A 20,919-nucleotide genomic window follows, 5' to 3' on the forward strand; every position below is an offset into this window, starting at 1 on the left:
AACTTTTAAACGTGTGATCACATATTCTGAACAATGTGTAAGTACTGAGGACAAAGAGAAGAGGGAAGAATTATTTTTTCTTGGAAGAATTCTTTGCCTTTTTTCTATTAGAAGAGTTTTTGCCCATTCCCTTCCCAGGATCTTTCCGCTTTTCCCCTTAGATAGCTTTCAAAGAAAACCTTTTACAACTTAGTAATAAATGCTGTAATCACTTTCTAAGTGTCCCGTTTTTCTTCCTGACAAGCAGACTGAACAGTTCCTGCTCAGATAGAACAAAAGCCACACTACATAATCCCCAGCTGTTAGAATACAGGTGTCAATTGCCTAAGCCAGCAGCTTTTAACCCTCAGAAAGAGCAAAACAAGTTTTAGGAGATTAGAAGTTATCACCAGCACATCAGTACAATTAGAGAGCTAAAATATCCACAGACCTTCAGACTTTAAAGCCACACTGGAGTCCTACTCTGTGCACTCCACCACTACCCTCTTCAGGCTGGGAAGCTCCTGGCATGCTGCCTGTCATGGCATGGGACTCAAATTAGACCAGTCATTGGTTTGCAACTATGGCAAGCTCTGAGCCACCATAGTAGACCAAGATTGCCACAGTACATCTTTCAGGGAGTAGGCAGGACATGTTGTTGGCCAATGGCTTTGTGTTTGGGTTAGTCCCAGTGCCACCACTGGATGTCTTGTCTGGTTACAAAAGATGGTCAGAGATTCCTAAGAATAATCTGCTATTCTCTCTTTTTTTTCATGACGATAGATTTATTTTTTAAATTGGATATTTTTCATTTAAATTTAAAATGTTATCCCCTTTCCCAGTTTCCCGACCATGAACACCCTATCCCATTCCCACCTTCCCCTTCTTCTATGAGAATGTTACCACACCCATCTACCCACACCTTCCCCTCCAGACACTGACATTCTCCTACACTGGGGGGTCCAGCCTTGTTAGGACCAAGGGATTCTTCTCCCATTGGTGCCCAACAAGGCCATCCTCTGCTACATATGTAGCTGGAGCCATGGGTCTGTCCAGGTATACACTTTGAATGGTGCTTTAGACCCTGGGAGTTCTGGTTGGTTGGTATTGTTGTCCTTATGGGGTTGCAAAACCCTTCAGCTCCTTCAATCCTTTCTCTAACTCCTCAGATGGGGACCCTGTTCTCAGTTCCAAGGTAGGGTGCAAGAATTCGCCTCTGTATTTGTCATGCTCTGGCAGAACCTCTCAAGAGACAGATATATCAGGCTCCTTGTCAGCATGCACCTCTTGGTATTAGTAACATATACATAGCAGACTGTATGTATATTGGCTGGATCCCCAGGTGGGGCAGAGTCTGAATAACCATTTCTTCAGTCTCTGCTCCAAATTTTGTCTCCGTATTTCCTCCTATGAATATTTTTGTTCCCCCTTCTAAGAAGGACTGAAGCATCCACTCTTGGAACGTCTTTGTCCTTGAGCTTCATGTGGTCTGTAGATTGTATCTTGGGTAATCTGAACTTTTGAGATAATATCCACTTATCAGTGAGTGTATACCATGTGTGTTCTTTTGTGATTGGGTTACCTCACTCAGGATGATATTTTCTAGTTCCATCCATTTGCCTATGAATTTCATAAAGTCACTGTTTTTAATAGTTGGGTACTTTGGGATTGTGTAAATGTACCTGGTTTTCTGTATACATTCCTCTGTTGAAGGACATCTGTGTTCTTTAGAGCTTCTGACTATTATAAATAAAACTGCTATGAACATAGTGGAGTATGTGTCCTTGTTATATGTTGAAACATCTTTTGGATATATGCCCAGGAGTGGTATAGCTGGGTCCTCAGATAGTACTTTGTTCAATTTTCTGAGGAACCTCCATACTGTTTTCCAGAGTGGTTGTACCAGCTTGCAATCCCACCAACAATGGAGGGGTATTCTTCTTTCTTCACATCCTTGCCAGCATCTCTTGTCACCTGAGTTTTATCTTAGCTATTCTGACTAGTGTGAGGTGGATAGATAAATGTCTATCTTTAACTCTTAGCCTACTCTTAGGGCTCTCTTTCTCCTAATGTATTAACCTACCCAGCATTGATATGAATGAGAGTTTATACCATGTCTTATTGAATTTCATTATACTGAGGTTAGTTGATAGCAATGGAAAAACTGCTCTTTAGCTAAGGAAATAGAAGAGCAGTGAACCTTTGGGTAATAGAAAATGGGGAGTAAAGGGAGGAGTAGAGGGGATAGATGATTTGAATAGATGGATTGTAGGAAAAAAAGAAAAATAAAAGTAATAGAATAAAATTTTAACAGAAACTTTAAAAAAGATATGAATGGACACTTCCTAGACATCAAAAGAAAAATCTAAAAGAAAGAAAGAAAGAAAGAAAGAGAGAGAGAGAGAGAGAGAGAGAGAGAGAGAGAGAGAGAGAGAGAAAGAAAGAAGGAAGGAAAGAAAGAAAGATCTACCAAGATGAACTCTCAATTCTGAACATCTATGCTCCAAATGCAAGGGCACTCAGTCATAACGAAAACCTTACTAAAGCTCAAATCATACATTGCACCACACTCAATAGAAAAACATCTGGGGGAATCACCACCCCTCACCTAAACAGAGCAGTAGTGATAAACACTGCATGGTATTGGTACAGCACTAAGCAGATAGATCAAGGGAATAGAATTGAAGACCCAGAAATGAACCAACACATATGGTCACTGATCTCTGAAAAAGGAGCTAAAATTATCCATTGGGAAAAAGACAGCATTTTCAACAAATGGTACTTGTTCAACTGGTGGTCAACATGTAAAAGAATTCAAATCAATACATACTTATCTCCCAGTACAAAGCTCAAGTCCAAGTGGATCAAGAACCTCAACATAAAACCAGACACACTGAATGTATTAGAAGAGAAAGTGGAGAAAACTCTCGAACAAATGGGCACAGGGGAAATTTTCTTGAACAGGATACCAATGGCTTATGCTCTAAGATCAAGAATTGACAAATGGAACCTCATAAATTTGCAAGACTTCTGTAAATTAACAGGCAATAGGGCAAAAAGGCAACATAAAAATTGGGAAATTATCTTTACAAATCCTACATCTGATAGAGAACTAATAACCAATATATGCAAAGAACACAAGGAGTTAGACAACAGGTAACCAAATTAACCCTATTAAAAAGTGTGGAAGAGAGATAAACAGAAAAATCTCAACTGCAGATACTCTTATAGCTGAGAAGCACCTAAAGAAATGTTCAACATCCTTAAGCATCAGGAAATGTAAATCAAAATGACACTGAAATTCCACCTCATAGTGGCTAAGATCATAAATTATGCTGACAACAAATGCTGGTAAGGATGTGGAAAAAGAGGAACACACCCCCATTGCTGGTGGGACTTTGGAAATCAGTCTGGTGGTTTCTCAGAAAATTGGGCCTAGTACCTCTGGACCCAGCTGTACCATTTATGAGTATATACACAAAAGATGCTCCAACATATAATAAGACCACATACTCTACTATGTTCATAGCAGCCTTATTTATAATAGCCCAGATGTCCCTCAACAGAGGATTGGATACAGAAAATATGGTACATTTGCACAATGGAATACTACTCAGCTATTGAAAACGATGTCTCTATGAAATTCATAGGCAAATGGATGGAACTAGAAAATATCATCCTAAGTGAGGTAACCCAATCACAGGAAAACGCATATGGTATGTACTCACTCTTAAATGGATATTAGGCAAACAGCTTGACATACCATATAACTCACAAACAACAAGAAGTTCTAGAGGAAAGAAGACCAAAAGGTGGATGTTTCAGTCCTACTTAGAAGGAGGAACAAAATAATGAAGGAGAGTAGATAGTGGGCGGAAATGAGGAGGGCCAGGGGAAAAGAGTGGCAGAATCAGGTATGGGAGAAAATTGAGGGGATGTACAGAGGGTCAGCAGGGATGAACAGAGGTGTATAACAAAGGGGGATAGGGAACTGGGGGTAGCAAACAAAATATCCAAGAGGCCAGGAAAGCAAGAGCCTCTGAGGAACCCACGGGGATTACTAGCTAAAACTGTGAACAACTCAAAACTACAAATAGTATCTGTTATTCCTCATATGCTGAAACTGTGTGTGTGTGTGTTTGTGTGTGTGTGTGTTGACAATAAAAATGGACCATGTTAAGACCCAATTTCTGAAGACAACACACCCTATGCTACAGAATATAGGGAAATAAATTTCAAACTGATGGTCTCTGTCCCTTAGCAGTTTTATTAGTGCACTGAGTACATCAGTAGCACTATTAGCTACCCAATAGTGAAGAAGTTTCCCAATTAGTTTGAAAATTGATATTATATATTATCAATAATATTTATATGTGAGATAGGGTCACATTTATCATTATATGTATATTGATGAAGTTCTCAAAGAATAAAAAGAGGAAATGGCATCACAAGAGGGGGAAAAGAGCTCTTAAAGATCAAGGGGGGATAAAAATAATTATTATGCAAACAAGAAATATCGGATGCACAGATATAGGATAATTTCAGCTCTAGCAAGTAGAAGCAGAAAAAAAGTGAGGGATACTCACAGAGAAGGATATATAAAAGCAAATTTTTTATAAACATATTATATTAAAACCTAGTTCCTTTAGATACTAACCTGTAAATTAAAGTATTTCAAACATTCAGGTTTTCTACATTATTCTTTTGTCTTTGAAGATTACAATTGCAATATTTCCAATTTCCCCCTCTAAACAATGCCATATATCACTCACTGAATGATTTGATATCATTCAAATTAATAGCATACAACATAGAGATATTTTCAAGAATTAATAAAATATAGATATAAACTGAATGATAACTAAAGTTTCCCCTGAGAAAAGAAAGAGCCATAAATTTTTAGTGAAGTGGTTTTTTTCTTTCTTTTTAAAAAAGTCTAATATTAAAAGCCTCTGAGACAGTATGATTTTCTAAACCCATTTGTGTAATTATGAGCTCTGGGCACTGAAGTGTATTCTCCACTGATGGTTAATTACATCAGGGTATTATTCTTTAATATTTATATTAAGTCAATGAAAACAACCAGAATTTTACATGAACAAGACAAAGGAGTTACTTTGGACCTTGAACATGGACCAGCAAAGAATAAGCTTAAATAAGTAAGTGCTGAAAAGGATGGATGATAGAGACCTCATGGAAACCTTGATAGCTAATCATAAGAAAAAAATTTGAGAGGAAACTGTCCTATAAAGTTTCTTGTATGATGATTTGTTAATTTATGCTCTGTGCTATATTAAGGTGGGCTGATATATATGTCAATTTTATTACATTCCCCATGTATTGTGTTTGCCAAAGACACCTCAGACACCAAAGGTGAGAGCAAAGTCTCTGTTCTAAGCAGTCTTACAATATTGTGAGTGTGATATAAAAAGAAGAAGGTAGATAACCACAGTATTAGGTTTATTTCCCATAGTCATCCTATGAGTCCCTCAAAATTGTTTCATAAGAAATTCTGTAATTATGAAGGCGACAAAGAATAGCAAGTAAAGGAGAACAACAGTAGTGTCTTGAACTATTACTAAAGGATTTTTGAGCTCTGGACTCTGCCCTGTATATTCTATGTAGCTTATTTCTCTTTATTTATCTAATAACATCCAGTTTGATGATTACCAGTTTGTTTTGTGGAAAACAAGAAGTGCAGCCTTTCTATCAGTTGTACAACAGAGAATTGAGCAAAAAATATAGCAATAACTTTGAAGTGGATCACCTAACTCTTACATGGACATTCTTATTTTTTCGGAATGGTCTTGCTTAATCATTCCCAATAATAGCCTCTTATGTGTTTCATTTCTTATAAATTCAGGAGATTCATGTTTTTTCCTTTGGGGATTCCTCATATTTCCACAAAAACTAGGCTAGTCATACATCACAGGCAAATAACACAAATAATAACATAGTAACTCAAAACATATCTGCAACGGCCTCCAGGATAGTCTTGAAACTGTCCATATCCTCCATTCAAATAAAATATCACACTGAATCATAACATAAAATCAGATTTGTATTACATTCTACTCAGAAGCCCAGATCGTATAATACATACTTTAGATGTATGTGCCATTGTAACCTCTAGAATTCAAGACTAACAAAAAAATATATTTCAGATAGGCTAAGAAACAATAATAAAATGTAACCCCTGTAAGTATACACACAAGTAACACTGTACACACTGAGCAGATAGTACTTATAAATTTAGGAGTAAGAGGGGACGCAAGAAGTGGCTATGAATTTGGAAAAAATACAAGGAGGGGTATGTGAGAAGACCTGTAAGGAGTAGGGGTGTTAAATGATGTAATTACATTATAGTTTCAAAATCTAAAGAAAATGAAAGATTATTGTTCAAAAAAACTGTATTTTCATATGTTTAACATATAACTTTGAGGATACATTACATATACTATTGCCTAGTTCACATCCTGCAAACAGTAATGTCAATAAATTCTAGTTTATGCTATTTTAAATGGCAATAATTAACTAAAAACCTTTTGTGACGGTTGAAAATAAAAACTTTATTTCATAAGATCAAGAAAGATGTAATTTTGAATTTGTTTATCTTTGTTTCTTATTTCTATAATGCTTAGAAAGCTGTTAGTATCTCTAAGACTTGATATATTTATATTTGACAATTCCTAGAAAGTACAATTTCACTGAATAGAAAATGAAAATGGTCAAATCAATTGTGTGACTAATATGAATCTAAAATATATTTGCAAAATATTCAAATATTATGAATAATATTAGGTGAGCTTAAACTTCTTATAATTCAAATAAATACCCTGCACGTTAAAATATTATTTTCTATTTATATGGTGAAACTATTTATTTTCCTTTATATATAAGTATTCTTTAATAACTTAAAGATAATAATTATATCTATTTCCTTTTTCATTTCCCATGGCTTATACTATGGTTAACACAAAGGATGCTTCAAAAACTACATGTCAACATTAAATAGACCTTTTATTGGGTTACAAACTTTGGTCATAATCAATGTGACTTCAGAACTTTAAGCAAATATTTGCTATACTTTCTTCTCCTAAAAATGTCCCCATAAAATTGAAGAATTTTAATCTCATCATTGAAGGCATCATAATTTTCATATATTCAAAGTTCATGACAAATTTTGACAGTCATAAGAAAATTTAAAAGGCAGAAAAATGGGTATGTGAAGTTTAGAACTTGGTCTAAAGCATAATTTAGAATATCTTACCAGCTTGGGAACCAATGCCTTTAAAAATCATGTCCATCAAAACTCTAACTTTCTACTTAGGGGGCAAACTTTTTAGCAAATATTAAAATATGTATAGAGGTTTCTCAAAAAACTAACAATAGATTTATCACATAATTCGACTGTAGCACTAACAGATATTTACACAAAGCACTCCAAATCATCACATCACAGAGACACATAACAGTTTTGACTGAGTATTCACAATAGGTGAGTTATGGAAACCTCCCAACAGAGGAATGGTTAAAGGAAATCTGATATGTATAATTAATTTTTTCATCCATAACATAACAAAATTTTGTCATTTGAAAGAGAATAAATGCTACTAGAAATCGTATTAAGCAAAGTACACCAGTCTCAGAAATCATAACTTTTTTCAATAAAAATTGAGGCATGTTTAGTTTTATCAGTAATTACAAACACTTGTATTTTGCTGCTCCTAGATTTTATATGTGTTTAAAGTCAAGTACCTGCATATGATATAAAATCAGTAGTGAAACTCTGTAAAGATAAAAGAAGACAAATGACGGTGGGCACTTAAGGGAACATGGGTGAAATGTTTTCAATATACAGTATAGACTCACATCATATGTCTTAGGTGTCACAAAATCTTGGACAATAATATCTACAATGACATTTAAAGTTGATATTGTCATGCTGATAGAATTCTTAGTAAAATATGCACAGTGATGATGCTTTCCTATCTGTAAGGCTACCTACCCATATTTTACAGATGGGCATTATTCTTTGGTATAAACACACAGAGGTAGGTAGATGAAATAAAAATTGAGCCCCACGTAGTACAACTTCAATTGCATGGGACTAAACTACTTACATCCTGATCTATGGCTCATCACTATCTGTTCTTCTGAAGTAAAGTAGAAATATCATTCCTCATGAAAGATGAAATTTCTTACTGAGTTACCGAGGTGCAATTATTACTGAATAGATTCTAGGTATATCATCTATATAGAATGTTATATAAGAGACAATTATTGAGATTTTGAGTAACAAATATTTGTAGTATTGGACTCAAATAACTATCATTGGTTGTATTGTATTAAGAAAGAGTCTCAAGAACTTTTTATCAAGAAATTTATTTTCATACACTTTATTCTGGTTGCAGTCTGCAACCCCCAAATCCTCCCAGATCCTTCCAACCTACCCACCTACTTTCCCTCTCTCTTTAGAATACTAGCAGTGAATCAAAAACAAAACAAAATAGAAAAGAAGGAAGGAAAGAAAAAAGGAAGAAAGAAAGGAAGGAGGGAAGGAAGGAAGGAAGGAAGGAAGGAAGGAAGGAAAAAAGGAAGGAAGGAAAATAAACATACTCATAAAAACAGAAAACCAGAAACCATAATATACAGTCAAAAGCTCAGTAAGACAAAAATAATCAAGAATTTTGAAAGGAGGCTGAGAAAAATGCTCAGTGTACAGCTTGAGACCTGGAGTTTGAATACCTAAGACCAGTGAAAACTGGTAAAAATGAGAGCATGTCCCTGTAAATGCAGTACTTGGGGTAGGGGTAGAAACAAGAAAATTCATACACTTGCTATAGAAGTTGTTGCTATTGTTTGATCTTTTTAACTAATTAATTCATTTACTTTATATCCTTATCTTAGCTTCCCCTTCCCCCTATCCTCCTGGACCCTCCCTCTCACCTCATCTCCCCGCCATACTCCCAACACCACTTTCTCCTCAAAAACGACTCAGTAAAAGGAAGGTCTCCCATGGGTATCAACCGACCTTGGCCTTTCAACATTGCAGTAGGGTAGGTGCATCTTCTCCTATTGTGGCTAGGCAAGGAAGCCCAGTTAGAGGAACAGGGTCCAGAAATGGGGAACAGAGTCAAACTCAGATACTGCACTGGCTTCGAGGAGTCCCATAGGAAGACCAAGATGTACAATTGCTACATATGTGCTGAGGATGGTTGTATATTGAATTAATATATTTAGTTATGAGCCTTGTATCCAGAATCTCTCCAAGACTTTTATAATAAAGGGTGATAAATTTTATTTATTTATTTATTTATTTATTGTCTTGGATATTTTATGTATTTACATTTCAAATATTTCTCCTCTCCCCTCTATACGTACCACCTCCCCCCTCGACCTGGTTCTGTGAGGATGTTTCCACTCCTAGCCACTCCCCCTTCAATGCTCAGGCATTCCCCTACATTGGGAAAACAAGCCTTCACAGGACCAAGTCTTGACAATGCCATCCTCGACTACATATGTAACTGGAGCCATGGGTCTCTTCATGTGTACTCACTGGTTGATGGTTTAGTCCCTGGGAGCTCTGGTGGGGTCTGGTTGGTTGACGTTGTTCTTCCTATGGTATTGTAAAAACCTTCACCTCCTTCATTCTTTTCTCTCACTCCTCCACTGGAGTCCCCCTTTTCAGTCCAATGGTTAGCTCCAATCATCCTCATCTGTATCAGTAGAGCTCTGGCAGTGGCCTCTCAGGAGACACACATATCTGGCTTCTGTCAGCAAGCACTTCTCGGCATCAGCAATACAGACTGGGTTTGGTGGCTGCACATGGGATGGATCCCCAGATGGGGCATGCACATTTTCATCTTCCTTCATGGGCTTCATATGATCTGTGAATTTTTTCTTAGGTATTCCATGCCTTTGTGCTAATATCCATTTATTAGTGAGTGCGTACCATGTGTGTTCTTTTGTGACTGGGTTACGTCATTCAGGTTAGTATTTTCTAGTTTCATCCATTTGTCTATGAATTTCATAAAGTCGTTGGTTTTAATAGCTGAGTAGTACACCATTGTTTAAATGTACCCCATTTCTGTATCCATTCCTCTGTTGAATAACATCTGGGTTCTTTACAGCTTCTGGCTATTATAAATAAGGCTGCTATAAACACAGTAGAGCATGTGTCCTTGTTATATGTTGGAGGATCTTTTGGGTGTATGCCCAGGAATAGTATAGCTGGGTCCTCAGGAACTACTATGTCCAATTTTCTGAGGAAATGCCAGATGCCAGACTGACTTTCAGACTAGGTTGACCAGCTTGCAATCCCACCAACAATGAAGAAGTGTTCCTCTTTCTCCACATCCTTGGCAGCATATGCTGTAACCTGAGTTTTTGATCTTAACCATTCTGACTGGTATGAGGTGGAATCTCAAGATTGTTTTAATACGCATTTCTCTGAGGACTAAGGATATCTGTGATAAGATTAAAAATGGACGTTTTCTATCAGTTCCCACAAGAAAGATCTGCTTGCTCTGTCATGTGGTCCACAAACTGCCCGCTGCTGGCTGCCTCCCTTTTAGCTACCCTCTTGGTGTGGTCCCCTACGTGGTCCCCTAGGTGGCTGTTACCATGCCCCCCCCCCCACACACACACACACCTATATCGTTCTGCTGGCCCTGCATACTCTCACTCTGCATGAGAAACAGAATCAGATCCACAGGCTCCAACAGCCTCTCGGTCATTTCTTTCACACACTCAATAAATTCTTTGCCAATAAATAAAGATATAAACCGCGTACCTAGACAAGATAAAATAGATCTAGTTCACCTAAATCTGAACCATCATCCTCTGTAGACTACATCTTCATCCCATCCTTTCTCTTCCCTCTCACCTTACAAAAACTTTGTCCCCACCCTACTCTCTACTGTCCAATCATTTATCACCTTGACATCAACCTACAGATGCTGAACATTGCTTTAGGTGCTTCTCGGCCATTCGATATTCCTCAGCTGAGAACTTTTTGTTTAACTCCGTACCCCATTTTTAATAGGATTATTTGATTCTATGGAGTCAAACTTCTTGAGTTCTTATGTATATTAGATATTAGCCCTCCATTGGACCTTGGATTAGTAAAGATCTTTTCCCAATGTGGTGGTTGTCATTTTGTCCTAATGACAGTGTCCTTTTCCTGAGAGAAGCTTTGCAAGTTTATGAGGTCCCATTTGCTGATTCTTAATCTTAGAGAATAAACCATTGGTGTTCAGCTCAGGAAACTGTCCCTTTTGCCTATGTGTTCAAGGCTTTTCTGCACTTTCTCTTCTATAAGTTTCACTGTATCTAGTTTTATGTGGAGGTCGTTGATCCACTTGGACTTGAACTTTGTACAAGTCTTTAGGATGGGTCAATTTGCACTCTATACGTGCTGACCTCCAGATGAACCAGGACCATTTGTTGAAAATGCTGTCTTTTATCAATTGAATAGTTATAGCTCCTTTGTCAAAGATCAAGTGATCATAAGTGTATGGGTTCATCTCTGGGTCTTCAATTCTATTCCCTTGGTCTACCTTCCTGTCTCTGTACCAATTCCATGCAGTTTGGCAATGAATTTTGTCAAAAAGTTTCTCAACATCTAGTCAGATCATATAGGACTTTTTCTTTTAGTTTGTTTATATGGTGGATTATATTTATGGATTTCCGCATGTCATACCAGCCCTGCACCTCTGGTATTAAGTCTATTTGATTATGGAAGATGATGTTTATGATGTGTTCTGGAATTCAGTTTGCAAATATTTTACTGAGTATTTTTGCATCAATGTTCATAAGGGAGATTGGTTTGCAATTCTCTTTCTTGTTGAATCTTTGTGTGGTTTAGGTATCAAGATGACTGTGGCTTCATAAAAGGAACATGGCAGTGTTCCTTTTGTTTCGATCTTGTGGAATAGTTTGTGTAATATTTGTATTATCTCTTCTTTGAAAGTCTGCCTAAATTCTGTACTAAGATAATCTGGCCATGGGATATTTGGTTTTGGAGATTTTTCATGACTGCTTCTATTTTCTTAGGGGTTATAGGCATATTTATAATGTTTACTTGATCTTGATTTAACATTGGTAATTTGTATCTATCAAAAAATCATCATTCTGGGTCTTCAATTCTATTCCATTGATCTACCTGCCTGACTCTGTACCAATACCATACAATTTTTATCACTTTTTCTCTATAATACACCTTTAGGTAAGGGATGGTGATTCCCCCATAAGTTCTTTTATTGATGAAGATAGTTTTTGCTATCCTGGGTTTTTTGTTATTCCAAATGAATTGGCAAATTGCTCTTTCTAACTCTAAGAAGAACTGAGTTGGAATTGGAATGGGGATTGCATTGAATCTGTGTTGGGCACAATGGCCATTTTTACAATATTAATCCTGCCAATCCATGAGCATGGAAGATCTTTCTGCCTTCTGAGATCTTCTTCAATTTCTTTCTTCAAAGATTTGAAGTTCTTGTCTTACAGATATTTCACTTGCTTGGTTAGAATCACATCGAAGTATTTTGTATTATTTGTGACTATTGTAAAGGGTGTCATTTTCCTAAACACTTTGTCAGCCTGTTTATCCTTTGAGTAGAGGAGGGCTACTGATTTGTTTGAGTTAATTTTATATCCAGTCAAGTGTGCGGAAGTAGTATTTCAGGGTTAGGAGTTTTCTGGTTGAACTTTATAGTCACTTAAATAAACGATCCTCTCGTCTGAAATAGTGATATTTTGACTTCTTCTTTTCCATTTTGTATCCTTTGGAACTCCTTTTATTGCAAGATTTCTATGGCTAGGACTCAAGAACTATATTGAATAAGTAGGAAGACAGTGAGCAGCCTTGTCCTGTCACTGATTTTAGTGGGATTGTTTCAAATTTCTCTCCATTAAGTTAGATGTTGGCTACTGGTTTGCTGTATATGGCTTTTATTATGTTTAGGTATGTGCCTTGAATTCCTGATTTTTCCACAACTCTTATCATGAAGAGGTGTTGAATTTTGTCACATGACTTCTCAGCATCTTATAAAATGATCACTTTTTTTTCATTCTGTTTGTTTATATAGTAGATTAGTTGATGGATTTCCAGATATTGCACCATCTTGGCATTCCTCATTTGATGCATACTTGGCAAAAGATCATTTTGATGTGTTCTTAGATTCAGTTTGCAAGAACTTTATTAAGTATTTTTGCATCAATATTCATTAGCATAATTGGTCTGAAGTTATCTTTTCTTGTAGCTTTTGTGTGACTTAGGTATTAGAGTAATTGGGGCTTCAAAGAACAATTGGGTAGTATTCCTTCTGTTTCTATTCTATGAAGTTCTTTGAAGAGTATTGGTATTAGACCTGCTTTCAATGTCTGATATAATTCTACACTAAAGCCATCTGGTGCAGGGCTTTTTTAGGTTGGGAGATTTAATGACTGCTTTTATTTCTTTATGAGTTTGAGACTGTTTAGATGGTTTTCTGGTCCTGATTTCACTTTGGTACCTGGTCTGTCTAAAAATTGTCCATTTCATCCATATTTTTCAGTTTTGTTGAGTATAGACCTTTGTAATAGGATCTGATGATTATTTTTTCATTTCCTCAGTTTCTGTTGTTATGTCTCTTTTCATTTCTGATTTTATTTGTTTATTTTGTTTATTTATTCTCTCTGTGTCCTCTGCTAAGTCTGGCTATGGGTTTATCTATCTTGTTGATTTTCTCAAAGAACCAGATTCTGTTTTGTTGATTCTTTGTATAGTTCTTTTTATTTCTACTTGGTCATTTTTAGCCCTGAGTTTGATTACTTCCTGCTGTCTACTCCTCGCAGGTGCATTTGCTGCTTTTTGTTCTAGAGCTATCGGATTTGCTGTCAAGCTGTTAGTGTATTCTCTCTCCAGTTTCTTTTTGAGGCACTCAGAGTTATGAGGTTTTCCGCTTAGCACTCCTTTCATTGTGTTCCATAAGTCGTGCTATGTTGTCCCTTCATTTTCATTAACTTCTAAAAAGTCTTTATTTTTTTGTTTGCTTCCTTGACCAAGTAATCATTGGGTAGAGTGCGGTTCATCTTCCATATGGGCTTTCTGAGTTTTTTGTTTGTTTGTTTGTTTGTTTGTTTTCTGTTTTTTATCGTTGTTGTTATTGAAGACCATTTTTATGGTGATCTGATAGGAAGCACGAGATTATTTCAATCTTCTTATATCTGTTGAGGCATGTTTTGTGACCAATTATGTGGTCAATTTTGGAGGAGGTACCACAAGGTGCTGAGAAGAAGGTATATTCTGTTGTTTTAGGGTGAAATGTTCTATAGATATCTATTAAATCCATTTGGTTCATAACTTCTGCTAGTTTCATTGCATCCCTGTTTACTTTCTGTTTCAATGACCTGTATGTTTGCTAAATTGGGGTGTTGTGTGCTTTGAACTTCATTTATGTTTCTTTTACAAATGTGGATGCCCTTGCATTTGGGGCTTAAATGATCAGAATTGAGTTTCTCTTTGTGGATATTTCTTTTGATGAGTAAGTAGTGTCTTTCCCCAAATTTTGATTAATTTTGGTGTAAAGTCTATTTTATTGGATACTATAATTGCTACTCCATCTTATTTCTTGGAACCATTTGCTTGGAATTTTTTCCAGCCTTTAACTTTGAGGTAGTGTCTGTCATTGTAACTGAGGTTTGTTTCCTATATGCAGAAAAATGCCGGGTCCTGTTTAAGTATCCAGTATGTTAGTCTATGTCTTTTTATTAGGGAACTGAGTCCATTCATGTTAAAAGATATTAAAGAAAGGGGATTGCTACTTTCTGTTGTTTTTGTTGTTAGAGGTAGAATTATGTTTGTGTGGCTACCTTCTTTTGGGTTTGTTGCTAGAAGATTACTTTCTTGATTTTTCTAGTATTTAGTTTCTCTCCTTGTGTTGGAATTTTCCATCTGTTGTTTTTTATAGGACTGGATTTGTGTGATGATATTGTACAATTTTGTTTTTCTCATGAAATATATTGGTTCCTTTATCTATGTTAATTGAGAGGGTTGTTTGGTATTGTAGCCTGGGCTAGAATTTGTGTTATTTTTGGGTCTGTATGACATCTGACCACAATCTTCTGGCTTTTATAGTCTCTGGTAAAAAGTTTAATGTAATTTTGATAGCTATGCCTTCATATGTTACTTGACATTTTCCCTTACTGCTTTTAATATTCTTTGTTTTATGCATTTTGTGTTTTGATTGTTATGTGAGAGAAGGAGTTTCTTTTCTGGTCTGACCCATTAGAGTTCTGTGGGCTTCTTGTATTTTCATGGGTATCTCTTTCTTTAGGTTACGGAAATTTTCTTCTATAATTATGTTAAAGATATTTACTGGTCCTTTAAGTTGGGAATCTTCACTTTCTTCTATACCTATTATCCTTATGTTTGGTCTTCTCATTGTGTCCTGGATTTCTTGAATGTTTTGGATTAGGAGCTTTTTGCATTCTGCATTTTTGTTGACTGTTGTGTCAATATTTTCTGTGGTATCTTCTGCCCCTGAGATTCTCTCAGCTATCTCTGGTATTCTGTTGGCGATGCATCTATGACTCCTGATCTCTTTCCTAGGATTTCTATCCCCAGGGTTGTCTCCATTTGTGATTTCTTTATTGTTTCTGTTTCCATTTTTAAATTCTGGAGGGTTTAGTTCAATTCCTTCACCTATTTGGTTATGGTTTCCTGTAATTCTTTAAAATTTTTTGTGTTTCCTCTTTAAGGGTTTCTACTTGTTTTCCTGTGTTCTCCTATATATAAGTGAGGTGTTTATGTTCTTTGAAAAGTCTTCTATTATCATCCTGAGATATGATTTTAAATCCAAATCCTGCTTATCTGGTGTGATAGGATATCCAGAACTTGCTATAGTGGAAGAACTGGGTATTGATGATGCCAAGTAGCCTTGGTTTCTGTTGCTTATGTTTTTTTCACTTGCCTCTCACCATCTTGTTATCTCTAGTTCCACCTGCCCTTGCTGTCAATGACTGGATGGAGTTTGTCCCTCCTCTGATCCTGGGTTTGTTAGAGCTCCTGGAAGTCAAGTTATCTCTGAGATCCTGACTTTCTGGTGTAATCCATCTTCTGAGATCCTATTGTGTCAGGGCTCCAGGGATTCAAACTTTCTTACGGTGTTGCAGAAGTGGATAGGGAGCCAGAATCCTTGGTTTACTCTGGGCACAGGTGCAAGCTGGAAGAAACCAATGCCTCTGTCTCAAAGGTGTTTGGGTTTCTCTGGTTCCTTTCAGGTCCCAGTTATGCTAGGTGTGGGAAAGAGGTTATGGCCTCAACTGTGTTGTTGAATGTGTCAGAGCTCCAGTGCTCTTGGTTCTGCCCAATCTACTGGGTGTTGAGTTTCCACTGTGATCCTGTGATACTGTGATCCTGTAATCCTGGGAATTTCAGAGCATCTACGATTCAGGCTCCCACTGGGTTTTGTAGGAATGAGTGAAAATCCAGATCTCAAGGTTTGCTCCCGGTACAGGTTTAAATTGGAAGGAACCCATGCCACTCATTGGGTATGGGGGTTCTTGCATCTCTGAATCCTGGGGAAACCAGTTATTCCCAGTGTTGGAACAGTTGTGTTCTCACCTGTGATCCTGGGCTTGTTAGAGCACCTGGGAGTCAGACTTCTTCTGGGTGTTGTGGGAATGGGAGCACAGCCAGCAACCAAGGTCTGCTTAGGGCAGAGTTTCAGACTGAAAGCAACCCATGTCCCTGGCTAGTCAGTGGTTCCTATGTCCCTGGATCCTGAGGGAGCCAGTTATTCTGTGTGTTGGGGCAGTTGTTGTGGCCTCCTCACCTCTGATCCTGGGCATGTTTGAGTACCTTTGAGTCAGGCTTCCTCTGGATGTTGTGGGAGTGGGTGCCTCCCCCCATATATTCTTTTATTGTTAAATTTTTTCTGCTTCTCTGGGTTTTTTAATTTTCCAGATGAATTTGAGAATTGCACTTTTCATGTCTTTGAAGAACTGTGTTGGGATATTGATGTGGATTTTGTTGAATCTGTAGGTTGCTTTTGGTAGGATGGCAATTTTTACATTTCAATTCTGCCAATACATGAGCATGGGAAATCTCTCCATTTTCTGAGATCTTCTTCAATTTCTTCTTGAGAGTCTTGAAGTCCTTATTATACAGACCTTTCACTTTTTTGGATAAGGTTACACCAATACAGTCTATATTATTTGTGACTATTATGAAGGGTGTTATTTCCCTATTTTCTTTCTCAGCACATTATTATTTGTATAAAGGAAGACTACTGATTTATTTGAATTAATTTTATCCAGCCATTTTGTTGGGGAAAATTCATATCACTAAGTGCCATGGTAAAGTAACTGGAGAGATTATACGCTAACAACTTAACAGCACACCTGAGAGCTCTAGAAGAAAAAGAAAAAAAACACACCCAAGAGGAGTAGAGGGCAGGAAATAATCGAAATCAGAGCTGAAATCAATCAAATAGCAATAATGAGAACTATAAAAATAATCAAAAAAACAAACGCTGAGAATCAACAAGATAGATAAACCCCTAGCCAAACTAACTAAAGGGCCCAGAGACAGTATCCAAATTAAGAAAATCAAAATTGAACAGGGAAACAACAAGAGAAACAAAGGAAATTTAAAAAATTCATCAGATCCTACTAAAAAAAAATTTATACTCTACAAAACTGGAAAAACCTAGATCAAAATGATGATTTCTAGACAGATATCACATACAAAAGTTAAATCAAGAGCAGGTAAACTAGCTAACCAAGCCCATATCCTCTAAGATAACTGAAGAAGTCATTGAAAATCTTCTGACCAAACAAAATAATCCCAGGGCCAGATGTCTTTAGTGCAGAATTCTACCGTACCTTCATAGAAGACAAAATAGCAATATTTCTGAAACTATTCCATAAAATAGAAACAGAAGGAACACTACATAATTCATTCTATGTAGCCCCATTACTCTGATACCTAAACCACATGGGGAACAAACAAAGAAAGAGAACTTCAGACCAATGAACATCAATGCAAATATACTCAATAAAATTACTGCAAGCCGAATCCAAGAACACAGTAAAAACATAATTCATCACATTCAAGTATGCTTCATTCCAGGGATACAAGTTTAGATCAGTATATAAAAATGCATTAATGTAATCCATTATACAATACAAAAAATATCACATGATCATCTCCTTACATGCTGAAAAGCATTTGAAAAAATACAACAACCCTTTTTGTTAAAAATATTAGAGAGATCAGGAAGTCAAGGCTCATACTTAATCATAATAAAAGCAATTCACACTAATCCAATAGCCAATATCAAATTAAATGGAGAGATACTTGAAGCAATCCCACTAAAATCAGGGACAATAAAAGGATGCCCACTCTCCACATATCTACTGAACATAGAACTCCTAGTTATAGCTAGAGCAATAAGACAACAAAAGACCAAGGGGATGCACATTAGCAAAGAAGTCAAGGTATGACTATTTGCAGATGATATGATAGCATACATAACCAGCCCCAAAAATTCTACCAGAGAACTTCTACAGGTGATAAACAACTTCAGCAAAGTGGATACATTTTGCTTTGATTGGGTTTTGCTGCAATACTAATGATTTTTGAAAGTGAAAAATAGTATTTCCTTCTCTGTATCACTAAAAAGGATTGCTTTATTTTATCATGTTCCTAAACTTCTGATCCCTCATAGTCTTGGTTTTAACATGCTGGTAAGTTTACTTCCTCACTAATATATCTGTATGAAGGGAGATTATATGACAGAAACACATCTGTAGAGTTGTAGATGATTGATCTTGTCATAAAGTTGAAAACTATGGATCTCAAGTGAGAACATTTTACTTGTAATAACTTGGAATTTAAAAATAAATGGTTTTGTCCTCCTTTAATTATGTCTTTTATTTCTGAGATTATAGTATAATTATACTTTGTGTCATGTATTTTTCCAATAAATTTTGTATTTCCAAAGGTGTCCGAACAATACAGAAGCACAAAATCTAACAGTTGTCTCACAATTCCAGCTTATGAGCCTCTCAGACAATCCAGAACTGCAGCCTATCCTTTTTGTGCTGTTTTTATCATTCTACATGGTCACAGTGCTTGGAAATCTTCTCATTATTCTGGCTGTGAGCTCTGACTTCCATCTCCATACCCCCATGTATTTCTTTCTCTCCAACCTTTCCTGGTCTGACATTTGTTTGATCTCCACTACAGTTCCAAAGATGATTTGGGATATTAGAACTCAAAGCAGAGTCATCTCCTATGCGGGCTGCCTAACACAGATGTCCATGTTCATAATTTTTGGATGTATGGATAGCATGCTTCTGACTGTAATGGCCTATGACAGGTTTGTGGCCATTTGTCACCCCCTGAATTACAATATCATTATGAATCCTAACCTCTGTGCCCTCTTACTTTTGGCATCTGTATTGGCCAGTCTTGTGGATTCGCAGGTGCACAATTTGATTGTGCTACAATTTACATACTTCAATGACATGGAAATCTCTAACTTTTTTTGTGAGCCTTCACAACTGCTTAATCTCAAGTGTTCTGAAATGTTCACCAAAAACATAGTTATACGATTCATTGGTGTCTTTTTTGGTTTATTTTCAACCTCAGGAATTATTTTCTCATACTATAAAATTGTGTCTTCCATCCTGAGAATTCCATCAACAGAAGGAAAGTATAAAGCCTTTTCTACCTGTGTGTCTCACCTGTCAGTTGTGTGCTTATTTTATGGAACAGCCATTGGAGTATACATTGGTTCAACTGCATCAAACTCTTCTGAAAACTGTAAAGTTGCTTCACTGATGTACACAGTGGTCACACCTATGCTTAATCCCTTCATCTACAGCCTGAGGAACAGGGACATTAAAACTGCCCTATGGAAACTACAGAAAAAAGCAATCTAATTGCACAATGCCTTCCATCATTTTTTAATTTTGAGTTCTTAACCCAACTATCTATCCATATAAATATAACCTCTTTGGTGTTGTGGCTTTCATTCTGCTCTACTAATACCTATATGTATATATCTTTAGTTTGACTTTAATTAAATTGAAAGAGAATACATTCTGTTGAATTAATAAATACCATCCAACTTCACCAACCATTTCATTTCATCCCAGACACATTGCCCATGCTTAAGGAAACAAATAAAAATAAACTATAATACAGATACAGAGAAAGAGAGCATTTCTCTTTTATATAAAATAAAAGGAAATATAAAATGTCCCTGTAACTACTGAAGTCATAAGAACCTTACTCAAAAAAACTAAAAGCTGATCTTCTTTATGATCCAGCTCTACTACTCCTGGGTACTTATACAAAGAACTACAATGCAACATATCACAGAAACAATTTCCCATAAATTTAATTGCAGCTTTAATCACAATAGCTAAATTTTAGAGGCACCTATATTTTCAAAGTGGAGAACAGGGTAAAGATTATGTGAATTCTTTTGCATAATGAAACCTTCTTCACACATGATGAATGAGGTTGTATCATTTGCAAAAAAAAATATCCAGGTGGAGATTATATTTATTGAATTATACCAGTTTCAAAAACGCAAATATTTTTCTCTCATTCATGCTTACTATATTTTGTACAGAGACATAAAATCATCTATGCGTATATGACATGAAGTACGAACAAATGTCTCTGGTGGAACAATGAAGACTAATAGGATGGAATGGGAAGAAAGAGGGCATGACATGTCTGATAGAACTATACACATGCAATGTACATTTGAATAAAATTTTTAAAATAAATAAATTTCAAAATACTGCTGAATGTATCTCATAATCAGAGATGCTTATTAGATGTATCTGTCTATTTATGAAAACTTTGGAAAACTTGTGATTCTCTTGCCTATGAGGCAGCAGCACATTCTCCCAATGAGTACAACCAGAGCCATTTTT

The 20,919-nt window shown here is 36.3% G+C and overlaps 1 protein-coding gene across 1 annotated transcript; it reads left to right on the plus strand.

The window, feature by feature from the left end:
• Positions 1-18,981: 18,981 nt before the first annotated feature.
• Positions 18,982-19,953, plus strand: Or7e176 (olfactory receptor family 7 subfamily E member 176). Its single transcript, NM_001000982.1, is given in 1 exon segment — positions 18,982-19,953. A coding segment is annotated over 1 exon segment (930 nt). The 5' UTR covers positions 18,982-19,023.
• The last annotated feature ends 966 nt before the right edge of the window (positions 19,954-20,919 follow it).

This window comes from Rattus norvegicus, chromosome 8 (genome assembly GCF_021556685.1).
Source record: "Rattus norvegicus strain SHRSP/BbbUtx chromosome 8, alternate assembly SHRSP_T2T, whole genome shotgun sequence".
Lineage (NCBI taxonomy): Eukaryota > Metazoa > Chordata > Mammalia > Rodentia > Muridae > Rattus > Rattus norvegicus.